Raw genomic sequence first — 12935 nt, 5'->3', positions numbered from 1 at the left:
AAAAAAAAAAAATCTTACCGACCCCAAACTTTTTAAAGTTAGAGTACATAATAAATTCATATAATCAGTTCACACACATTTAGCCAAACTGAAATGATGTTTTGATAACTTCTTGCAGTGACGGCATCCTGGTCCAGTTTTTCTGGCCATAAACCACATTTTTTCGATTTATTACTGTGAAGCTGCCTTGAAACAGTCTGTTTTCTATAAAGCGCTGTATATAAATAAATGTGACTTGGCTAGATTGGGCACCAAATGTGTGACAAAGGTGTAGAAACGTCCTAATTGAAATGTGACTGAAGTACATTTGCATATGTGTGCGAGTTTTCAAGTACTTAAATAAATTCCCAGATGCTTCGTTCTGACTGCTGACTGTGTGGAAATTCATGACATAAATTTAGCATGAGCATTGTTGACGGCGGATACCCAGACACAGAACATTGTTACAGTATGTCTTTGCAATGCGTACTGCACTGCCAGCAACATTTCAGCAAAGACATCAACGAACAGATTTAAACCCCCAGGAAACACCTGAAGCGCTCCGACAGAAACACAGGCTTGTCTCTGCGGTCCTCTCAAAAGCTCCCGGTCTGGCGTGACAGATGCGTCTCATTCCCAAAACACTTCTTGTGCTTCTTCTCACAGCATGTTCGCAGAAAACACTCGGCTGCGGAAACTGTTAATTCCGCTTGCCGCAGATTTAGAGGAGCGACTGCTAATGATGCATGAATCACTGGAGAGTGTGGAAATCGCAGCACAAATGCGGCACTTGTGGGAAACATGTAAACTCTCTGAGCTCTGACGTACCTCTACATCTCCGCAGTCACATTGCTCTCCCTCCTCGACGTATCCGTTTCCACATTTCTGGCCTCCGTAGAGCACTTTCACCTCCGGCATGTTGAACAAACACATGCCTACACCTTTCTCCAAGCTCGCCGCTAGATCCTTCTTACTGCATGTACTGAAGACTGTAGGGAAAGGGTACCTGAAAGAAGAAATATGACCTCAGTGATGATTGAAAGAAAACTGACTGCTCAATTTTGTGACATATGCACACATAAACAGACCAATCAGCCAGTTGAACTCATGCCAAGGAAATGACATAATCCTGTAAGTGTTAATTGGCACGTGGACCAATGAAAGGAGTCCCAGAGGAGAGAACAGCAAGAGGTAAGAGATGAGTCCTGGGCCTGTAAAAAAATAATCACACTGACTGTATTCACCAGCTTCTCTGAGCTGTAAATTGGAGGCAGCGGGAAGTGTGTGAACTAACACTTCATATCACACATGTGCTAGTTTAGCTTCATTTGGACTGAATTATCCAACAAACCAAGATTCTAACAGACTGGTTTGTGCTCATTTGTAGTGTTTGTGTACCCAAATATCACTGTTACAACCTAGAAACCTCATAGAAACACACGGTAACACTTTATTTTGCAGTGTCCTTGTTACACGTGTTACATGTACTTACTATAGTAATAACAGTAAAGTACACTCATAAAAATGCTGGGTTAAAAACAACACAAGTTGGATTGAAAATGGACAACCCGAGTGAATGGGTTGTTTTAACCCAGCGGTTGGGCTAAATGTTTGCCCAACCTGCTGGGTAGTTTTATTTAACTCAACTACTGTTTAAAAATTGCTTGCTTAGAATGAACCCTAAGTATGTTGAAAATTAACATTTATTAATGTTTAATAAATTAACATTTGTTAATACGTTTAATGAACAACAATTAAACAATAAACATTTAATACATTTCTTATTAATAAATGTTCACCTTTTGATGATTATTGTTGCCTCTTGTAATATCTGATTTTTAATTTCCAACCTATTTTGGGTTAATTTTAAGCCAGCCATATAGTAATTTTTAAACAATAGTTGGGTTAAATAAAACTACCCAGCACATTAGACAAACATTTAACCCAACCACTGGGTTTGTCCATTTTCAACCCAACTTGGGTTGTTTTTATCCCAGCATTTTTTAAAATGTAAGTACATGTTGATCATTAATATCAATCAGTACTTAAATGTATAATCACACAGTAACAATGGCACCTTAAAATAAAGTGTAACCAAACACACATACACAAATACAACTACAAACAAAAAACACTTTAGCATCCACCTTGCAACAACCTAGCAAACACTGTAGAAACACCTTATCAACTACCCACAAGACACTAAAAACACTCAGACCACCAAATCAACTACCAACAACATGCTAAAAACCGCTCATAACACAATAGCAACCACTCATAGTGCCCTAGCAGCCACATAACATCTTAAAAATCACTCAAAACTCCCATAGCAACTCCTTAGCAATCACCCACAACATAACAACCACCCAAAACGATCTGGCAGCAATGATACAACATGTGATAAAACCACCATATCAAGTCCACAACTCCCCAGCAACGTAGAGGTGAGATTTGTATGTGCAAACATCTTATTTTCTTCAGAAAATGTAAGACCTTATGTAGCCCAGCCCCTTTTCCGCACTGCACTCGTGTTTTGTTTTCCAATTTGTATTTCCACAGCATGAAGGTAAGATCTTACGGATTTATGAATGAACCGCTCGTTTTAAAATCTTCCTGGTCTACTGACATTTGTTATGACATCCGCTTGAAACATTACAATGCTCATGATAACTTTCATTAACTCTACAATAAGTAAATCCACTTCACCAGTTAATTAATCTTCGACAGAAAATGCCATAGAAATACAGAGCTACCGCAAAAACAAAAGTTCAAAGACAAAACTCTAAAGATGGCTGCAGACTTGTTTCTCTGGGACATAAGGTCTATAGCTCTTAAATGGTTAATTCACCCAACAATGAAAATTATTATTATTTACTCACCCTCAAGCCATCCTAGGTGTATATTTCTTTCTTTTCAGCCTTTCAGCTCTATAATGTGAGTGAATGGTACCCGAGATTTTCAAGCCCAAAAAAAGTGCTTCCATCCATCATAAAAGTACTGCTCCAGGGGGTTAATAAAGGCCTTCTGAAGTGAAGCGATGCATTTGTGTGAGAAAAATATCCATATTTATAACCTTATAAACTATAATCACTGGCTTCCATGACGTAGGATGTAGGAGTATCGTAAGCTTAGACGCCTCTCGTGGTTCAAACAAATAGGGCTGGGCAACAAACTCAAGCTCCTCTTCTACTGAAATCCTCCGACATTTTTTTTGTTTAAAAATTCTCATTTTAGACTTCCAATTCGTCACTGGTGTTTTGTTTTGCTCGATCCTCTTACTCTTCCACCGGAACTAAACTCGCATCTGACAATTGCCGGAAGCCAGTGATTATAGTTTATAAAGTTATAAATATGGATATTTTTCTTACAAAAACTCATCACTTCGCTTCAGAGGGCATTTATTAACCCCTGGAGTCGTATGGATTACTTTTATGATGGATGGATGCGCTTTTTGGAGCTTCAAAATCTTGAGCCCCATTCACTCCCATTATAAAGCTTGGAAGAGCCAGGATATTTTTTTAATATAATTCCAATTGTGTTTGGCTGAAAGAAGAAAGTCATATACACCTAGGATGGCTTGAGGGTGATAAAATTATGGGATCATTTTCAGTTTTGGGTGAACTATCCCTTTAAGTGCTTTAGTTCTCTGTTTGCACAAGACACACAACACTGGGTAACAGAAACACTTCCACACATGGTGATGATGATTTCACTGCAATTACTGACACACACACACACACACACACACACACACACACACACACACACACACACACAAGTAGTAAAAATGGCCCACAAATCCACTCAAAATACCAATGCTCCCCTGTGGAGTGTAACAAAATATTTAGCCACAGCCAAAATCTCGAGTTTACAAACAACCCAACTCGCAGCCAGAGACTCGCAGAGAAATTACAACCCTCATTTCTGAGTGACAGCGACGTGAGAGCTCCCAGAGAGAAGCATATGGCACATATTATGATACTGGACTGATGAGCTCACGATCGTGAAAACCATCTGTGATCAGTGAGGGTTTTTAGGAAGATTTATTGATGGTGATTGCAGGATTCGAAGTGAATCAGTGAATCATCGCAGTCGGATGGTTTATTAACACACTGAATGCTACATGGATAAACATCCTGACGGATTAAATCAGTTTGATTGGTAGAGATACAACATATGCTGTACAACTGGAGGTTGAGTGTTAAACACCCAGACACTTATAGATGTTCTTACATCCTCTTTATTATTATTACTTATCCTAAGAATATGTAAGTAAAGGTATTTGCAGTGCATGCTGAGCCAAATATCAAAATAAAGATTTATTTCCTTTATATGAAATTAGGAAAAAGTTCAAACCAAAAAAATTCAGCTTTGATCACAGGAATAAATACATTTTATAATATATACATTAAAATATGTAAAGTCAGAATTGCGAGTTATAAATTCAAAATTGTGTGATATAAAGTCAGAATTGCGAGTTATAAAGTCAGAATTGTGATTATAAAGTCAGAATATATTACAATAGAAAACAGTTATTTTAAATTGTAATCATATTTCACAATATAAGAGTTTTACTGTATTTTTTAATCAACTAAATGCAGTCCCAGCATGCCTCAGTGCTTTCTCGTGAACACAAACACAGCCAGATGTCATCTTCAGACCGCACTGCTGTTGAATATTAGTTCTTTAAATGATCACACACATCAACATGCTTAACTGGCTAAAGATGAAGCACAGACTGGAAACTTTAATGTGTGTTCCTCATAACACGCCTGTTGCTTGTTTTTCTTCTTGGGGTTGAAGATTGCTTGAGTCCTGTGTGATTGTGATGAGTTTGTATTCAGTAATAGCTCTTGAATTATTGAAATTGTTTGGCACAGGCGGGTTTGATTGGCTCTGATGTGATTGTGAAGTGCGTGGCGAGTCTGCTGCGAGATGTCATGCGGTGAGAAACATCTGTAAATGCTGTCAAACACAGGAACCGCTGTAATCCGTCCAGGTCTTATGGTTCTCGTATGGACTTCAAACATCAGCCAGCAAAGACCTCTCAAAGAGCACATCATAGGATATGACTTTATGAAATGATTCATATTTAATTGTGTTGAGCTTATTTTTACAAATGAACATTATATAAATCCCATCTGTCTGTGTATTTGTGCTTTGGATACAGGCTACTTAATTAGCATAACAAATACTATGATGCTATGAAATCAAAAATGGGTAATTATATTCAATTCAAAAAACATGCTATTTGAAAGCCATCATTTGCAACATTTAAAAGGCCTAAAATGCAAATGATCACACTTCTGTTTTTGTTTATCATTTAATAACAATTTCAGAATATGGATCATCTTGTACTTCATTTAAATACATTTAAATAAACATAAAACATCTAGCAAAAAGAAAAATAGTTCTTAATAAGCATTTTGTCTTTTCAAAGCTCAGGAGACATGAAATATAACTAGTAATTTTTAGTAGCATGCAAATTTATGTCATATATGATGACAAATTTGCATGCTAATAAAAATTACTAGTTATGTATGTATGCAAGTGTGTGTGTGTGTGCGTGTATGTATATATATATATATATATATATATATATATATATATATATATATATATACACACATACACACATACACACACACACACACGCACACACACACACAGTACTGGTCAAAAGTTTGGAAAAATTACTATTTTTAATGTTTTTGAGTCTCTTATGCTCATCAAGGCTGAATTTATTTGATCAAAAATACAGAAAAAAACAGTAATATTGTGAAATAATATTACAATTTAAAATAATATTTTTCTATTTTAATATACTTTAAAATATAATTTATGTCTGTGATGCAAAGCTGAATTTTCAGCATCATTACTCCAGTCTACAGTCACATGATCCACAGAAATCATATGCTGATTTATTATCAATGTTGGAAACAGTTAATATTTTTTTATAACCTGATATACTTTTTTCAAGATTCTTTGATGAATATAAAGTTAAAAAAAGAACAACATTTATTTAAAACAGAATTTATGTAAAATAGTCTGGACCAGCATTGCAATTCATACTGGGTTGTAAAACCTGCAAAGTATTTCTGGAGAAAAATGCATGTGCCACAATACTATAGGATGATGTAAGCTGTTTCCAGGGCATTGTTCTGTGGTTGCTAAGGTGAATTTTCTTTTCTCCTGTGTGACTTTCATCAGACTTTCAATGACTGAACGTGTAACAAGTGTTTTAATAAATTCAGTTTCAAAGCGCAAACTTTGCCAACCATCACATAAAGAGCTGGGCACAGTTTTACCTCCTACTTCCTCAGATCTACAGCTTATCTTTTCAGCATAGACCAGCATTCGGTTCAGAATCCAGCTGGCTTTGCTGTGGCCATTAGTATGCAGCAGAGCAGCTGAATACTGTGGAAGAGACGAGTGATGTTCGCTTCGTTGCTGGCACACGTACTAAGACCACGGGGCAAACGCAAGCACGGAAATCTGGCTAGCATCGGCCCCCATGCTCGCTGGACCAACTGTACCCACGACGCCCAGTGCCAGGGTGGCATAAGCCTGCGGGAGGATGAGAGATAAGCAGATGCTTCCTCTTGCCTCCTGATGCCAACCCAGAGATCAGCGCTCAGCGATAAGCCACAGTGACTCAAGTGTGTCTAAGCTCTCAAAACACCTCCTCTGGATTCGGCTCAACAGGAGGCCGCACAATAGAGGTGACGGTAATAGCAGTGCCACGGGCACAGAGCATCTCGCTGTGAGTGGGGTTTGTTCTCTATGAGGGTACGAGGAGCTTCCAAAGACTCTATAGAAACAGGAACAAATATAGCAGCGTTAGAAGCCACAGAATCTGTGTGTATGTGGGCACAATGGAGAGGAAGAGCGTCGCCTACAAGAGTCCTTCTGTTACACTATATCACATACAGTTTTTATGCAATATTATAAATGGGATAGCTTAGCCAAAACTGAAAGCTCTGTTTATTTACTTACCTTCATTGTCGTTCTAAACCTGCATGACTTGCTTCTGCTGATCTCAAAAGATATTTTGAAGGATACTGAGGTGCAAAAACATTGGACCCCATTGGTTTTCATTGTATGGTCATACGAGTTTGGAATGACATGAGGGTGAATAAATAATTGTCATTTCTCTTTAAAGCGGCAATTTGTGGAAGCTACTCCATCCACTTTATTTTCCCATTCCATCTAAAATAAAAGTTAAATGATTGCTTTCTGCCATGATTTAAGTATTTAAAAAAAAAAAAAAAAAAAAAAAAGTAATTGCAACTTTTTAACTTTTTATCTCACAATTCCTTCTTTTTTCTCAAAATTGTGTGATATAAATTCAGAATTGTGTGATATAAAGTCAGAATTGTGAGTTACAAAATCAAAATTGTGAGTTATAAAGTCAGAATTGAGAGTTATAAAGTCAGAATTGTATGATATAAAGTTAGAAATGTGAATTATAAAGTCAGAATTGCGAGTTATAGTCAGAATTGCGTGATATAAAGTCAGAATTGTATGATATAAAGTTAGAAATGTGAATTATAAAGTCAGAATTGCAAGTTATAGTCAGAATTGCATGATATAAAGTCAGAATTGCGAGTTATAGTCAGAATTGCGAGATATAAAGTCAGAATTGTGTGATATAAAGTCAGAATTGTGAGTTACAAAATCAAAATTGTGAGTTATAAAGTCAGAATTGAGAGTTATAAAGTCAGAATTGTATGATATAAAGTTAGAAATGTGAATTATAAAGTCAGAATTGCGAGTTATAGTCAGAATTGCGTGATATAAAGTCAGAATTGTATGATATAAAGTTAGAAATGTGAATTATAGTCAGAATTGCAAGTTATAGTCAGAATTGCATGATATAAAGTCAGAATTGCGAGTTATAGTCAGAATTGCGAGATATAAAGTCAGAATTGCGAGTTATAAAGTCAGAATTGTATGATATAAAGTTAGAATTGTGAATTATAAAGTCAGAATTGCAAGTTATAGTCAGAATTGCGAGATATAAAGTCAGAATTGCGAGTTATAAAGTCAGAATTGTATGATATAAAGTTAGAATTGTGAATTATAAAGTCAGAATTGCGAGTTATAAAGTAGAATTATGAATTATAAAATCAGAATTGTGATATAAAGTCAGAATTGCGAGTTATAAATTCAAAATTGTGTGATATAAAGTCAGAATTGCGAGTTATAAAGTCAGAATTGTAAATTATAAAGTCAGAATTGGAGTTATAATCAGTATAACGAGTTACAAAGTCAGAATTCTGAGTTATAAAGTCAGAATTGCGAGATATAAAGTCAAAATTGTGCGATATAAAGTCAGAATTGTGCGATATAAAGTCAGAATTGTGAGTTATAAAGTCAGAATTGGGAGTTATAATCAGAATTACGAGTTATAAAGTCAGAACTGTGAGTTATAAAGTCAGAATTGTGAGTTATAAAGTCAGAATTGGGAGTTATAATCAGAATTACGAGTTATAAAGTCAGAACTGTGAGTTATAAAGTCAGAATTACGAGTTATAAAGTCAAAATTGTACGATATAAAGTCAGAATTGTGATATAAAGTCAAAATTGTGAGATATAAATCAGAATTGCATCATAATTCATAATTATATCTCGCAATTCTGACTTTGTAAGACAGAATTGAATTGAGAATGTCCTTTAAATTCCAATTCAGTTCTCAAATGCTAATTGAATTTGAATTGAGGTAACAAACTGAATACAAAATTGAATGCGAGGAAGTAGAATTAAAATATAAGAAATGCAACCTATATAAATACTTAGTTTTCCAGAATGCATTACCTTGGAAATTCCTCTTCTTGTGATTCCAATTCAACTTCCTGTGGGGTGTGGCCAATTCAATTCAAACTCACACTCATAACCAGAAAGGGACCAGTTCATTCATTTCAGATCTATCTGCTCCAAAACATCACATAAAAAAAATCATGCTGGTGCCTTGAGCTGTCAGTCAAACAGTCTCTTCCTCTCTTGTTCAGAGTAAGCCTTTGACCACAAGCTGTGCTAATAAAGTCTGGCTACTTGAGATTAAATTCATCAAACCTGTAGAAATGAAGGACCTGCTTCAGATCTCAGAGGGATTTTTCACTACTCATGTCTTAATTAATGCAATTATATAGATGTGAAGCTCCTAAACGAGCACCTGCTGTGATGTTAAATTCATTTACGCTTTGATCTATGAAAGCTCTCTGAGAGGAGAGGAGACACAGACAAATACGCTGTAATGGAAGAAATATCCATCTTAATTGTTCGATTTCAGGCTCTCATTTGTATAAAGTGCTGAAGGCAGGTGGGGAAAAAATGACAATAATAAGTTTCATATTTTCTGTCTCTCGTTCTACTTCTGGATGAGATCTGTTTTTCTCGTCTGGTCACCAGGGCCAGGTTCTTCATGACACCTCTTTATGAGCACATAATCGAGCGTCGTGTTGCGGGTTTATCCTGGGCTCAGTCCAGGTCACACACACAGGACACAGTCCAGCTAAAACACTCGTGCAGATGAACTGATACACACCAGAGAATGCTGGGATTGAGTTGGCTGCTGCGCAACCAACTGGCTCCTGAGAAAATGTAACATGGCCTGCAAATGTGTGATTTACTTCCCTAGAATTAAACACGACAACTGCTATTACGGACTCAAAACTGCTGCAAGTGAATTCTTTGAGATTCCACAGATTAAATGTCTCTACTACCTGACAGACACCACTGAAATAGGGGTCATGAGAAATCACACCTGTTTCGATGACAGCACTGACTCTTAGCCAATCAGAAACAACCAGTGCCTGTCAATCATTGTGCATGTTGATTCCTGACCCCATTTCCCCTCTTTTTCAGCTCAATTTCCTGTCACTCTTTGCTATTTCTGTCCAATAAAAAGTCAGAAGTTCAACACTAAAGTTAGGTGCTATCTATAAGTTTTTGTTTGCTTCACAAACTCTTCTTAATCCCAGTGATATTTGACTTTATCCTGACACCAGTCACAATCTGTGTTTGAAGATGCATGAAGCTTATTTACTGCTGCAGATTTAGAAGCTTCTTTTGTCTTTCATTTTTACCAGCTTTTTTAAAGTCTCTGATATGACAATTTGATATAATATAATATAATATATTTGTTTCAGCAATTAACAGTTGTATTTTCCTATATATATATATATATAAACACAACAACATTCACAGACATCCACAATCACTTTCTGATCAGTAAATATGTGCTGCAAAACATATGTGATGCAATTTATTCCTAAAAAAAGGTTACCCAAAACCTCTATTGTTTTAAGAATTGAATCAGTATGAACTAAAATTGTCTCCATGTTTTGTACAGATGGATTTAATTCATGTGTTTTGAGTTGTTTCTCCATCACAGGTTTCTTCATCACATCTGACCATAAAACCAGGCGTCCCATCTAACAGCCCAACAGATGACCGAATAAATCAGCAACAAGTTGCACAAGCTCTGATTTTTTTATGAAATAGCTATCAGACGACATGCACCAGCGGGGTCAATTGGAAGCATGTGGCTAAAGGCTAATGCTGTCCCGCTGAGTGGGGTGTTAAAGTCTGCTGTCGTGCAGATGACCGAACGGAGCTCATCATTGAGTAATGAGGCAGAAAGACAGCTAAACACTAACAAACAGACAGAGTCATCACATGCTGAGGAGGCCGGATGAAGGTGACATGATATTCTAAAATGAAATGAGAAAAAGATTCATGCCCATAACATCAGCTGATGACATTCATTTTTCTGCTGAACACAAAAGAAGATATTTTGAAGAACATTGGGGTCCAAACAACAATAAATCTGACCGACTTTCATAAAAAAAGTATTAAAAAAAAATGTTAATTAATTAATTTAATTGAAATAAAATCATAATATCTTTTTTTATGTTCGACAGAAGAAAGAAAGTCATACAGGTTTGGGTATGACATAAGAGTAAGCAAATAATGACAGAATTTTAATTTTTGGGTTCTAGTAAAACCTCACATACTTTTATTATATATATATATATATATATATATATATATATAAAATAAATAAATATATATATTTTTTTTTTCGGCCTGAGATGCTGCGATAGCTGGGATACCATATAGAGGATAAGTGGTTTGGAGAATGAATGGGTTGATAATAATATATTTAAAAAAATTCACCATTAGATGGCATCATATGGTATTGCAAAAAAACTGCCACTTTCTGACACCAGGTAGGCTCCGCCCACAAAATGCGTCATCATCACGGTTTACAAACACCAAAATACTCTATAGATGCAATTTTTCGTTGCTCTCACCCAGTGGAGGGGGTCATGATACACCCGCCTCGGTCCACAGTCGCTCTGCAGCCGCACCCGCGCTCCGGCGTGTCATGGTTCATGCCAAAGTTGTGTCCGAGCTCATGGGCCAAAGTAACCGCAGCGCCGAGGGGGTTATCAGAGTGATCCTAAAAGACAGAGACAGCGAAAAACTTTAAAAAATTGACTTTTTATCTCACAGTTCTGACCTTTTTTCTCACAATTGCGAATTTACATCTTGCAGTTCCAGTGTTGGGGAAAGTTACAATATTGCATTACTCCCTAAAAAAATTATTAATTCAGTAACTTTTTATGGAAAGTATGTTACAGTACATTTGCATTACTTTTTCCTCACCAGATTTTTTTCTCGACAGAGTTTTTAAAGGTTTAAAGGGGGCCGTGACCAAAAAAGTTTAAGAACCAGCACACTGAGTGTCAACAGCAGCATTTTCTTAGCGATATGCTATTTACACTATGTAAAAGTAGCAGTATTTTCTTTGCAATAAGTGTAAATAGCTGTTAGATGCTTATAAATAGTGGCAGATATTATTTGCACCTTAGTATTGTTATACATTAACAGGATGCAATAATATCATAGAGTGTAATAGAGTGTAGAGTGTAAATGATTATATTTATTAAAATTATTAAATGGATGCCGCCTTACTGGTACAATAAAGCCCTCCCTTCACCTACCCCTAACCCACCTCGATAAATACTTTATTATTAAACACACATAAGGCACTTTATTTCCACTTTTTAAATATTTTCTTCATTTTTATTCAAAATAAATGCCTTTCCGATCTGATATGTGATGGGAAAAGGGAGAAGAGAGAGTTCGGCAAAAGGCAGATTTGAACTTGGGTCAATCGCGTCAAAAGTTACTTCCATGCGCCTTACTCCCTACACCACTGCGGCTGTTGTGTGCCGAGTGTCTTTTTTAATTTTGAGCGGCCCAACCAGACATTGGTGGGTGGAGTCAGTGTAAATAGCCTATGCCAACAAGTCGGGCTACTTGCACTTAGTGTAAATAGACACTCCGATTTAATTATTGCAGGTTTGTTTAATATTCTGAATTTGCATTTCACTGTTTTTATTCATTTTGAGGAATACTGAATCTAGTTAGTTGAATAATAGTTACTTGAAAAAAGTAATCTGATTGATGATCTAACTTGCATTACTTGTAATGCAGAGACTTTTTTCTGAATTATGAGTTTACATTTCAAAATTCTGTTTTTCTCTTTCTGCCGTGGAAAAAAAAAAAAAATGTAATTGTGACTTATTTATCTCAATTCTGACATTTTTCCTCAGTATTCCGAGTTTTTTTTTATCGCAGTTCCAAGGGGAAAAAAGTTAGAATTGTGAGATAAAAAAGTTGCAGTTACCTTTATATTTTTTTTTTATTTCATTCCATGGCGGAAACAAGCATCCATAAAGAAAGTGTCAGTCAAGCACAATAACAATAAATCCACATGCTTGAAAGCAGCTTGGTGATTTTAAATAAGCAATCAATTTCAATTTAAAACAAACAAGAGCAATTTCTTCCTCTGCGACCCCAGAGAGCCGAAAGGCGTTATCCATTCTGTTCCACCTTCCCTCCCCAGATTAGATTTATCCCCACATCTCTCCTCATGCACGTTT

The 12935-nt window shown here is 36.1% G+C and overlaps 1 protein-coding gene across 2 annotated transcripts in view; it reads right to left on the bottom strand.

Moving 5' to 3' along the window:
- LOC127523254 (disintegrin and metalloproteinase domain-containing protein 12) overlaps positions 1 to 12935 on the bottom strand; it is a 107597-nt gene that overhangs the window by 22342 nt on the left and 72320 nt on the right. For both annotated transcript variants that reach the window (XM_051913765.1, XM_051913766.1), the window contains 2 exons: positions 11298 to 11446; positions 808 to 985 (listed from right to left, as the gene is read on the bottom strand). In XM_051913765.1, coding sequence (XP_051769725.1) covers positions 808 to 985; positions 11298 to 11446 — 327 coding nt within the window. The remainder of the gene's footprint in view (positions 1 to 807; positions 986 to 11297; positions 11447 to 12935) is intronic.

This window comes from Ctenopharyngodon idella, chromosome 12 (assembly GCF_019924925.1).
Source record: "Ctenopharyngodon idella isolate HZGC_01 chromosome 12, HZGC01, whole genome shotgun sequence".
In the NCBI taxonomy this organism is placed as follows: domain Eukaryota; kingdom Metazoa; phylum Chordata; class Actinopteri; order Cypriniformes; family Xenocyprididae; genus Ctenopharyngodon; species Ctenopharyngodon idella.
This window is presented reverse-complemented; position numbering and strand designations above follow the sequence as displayed.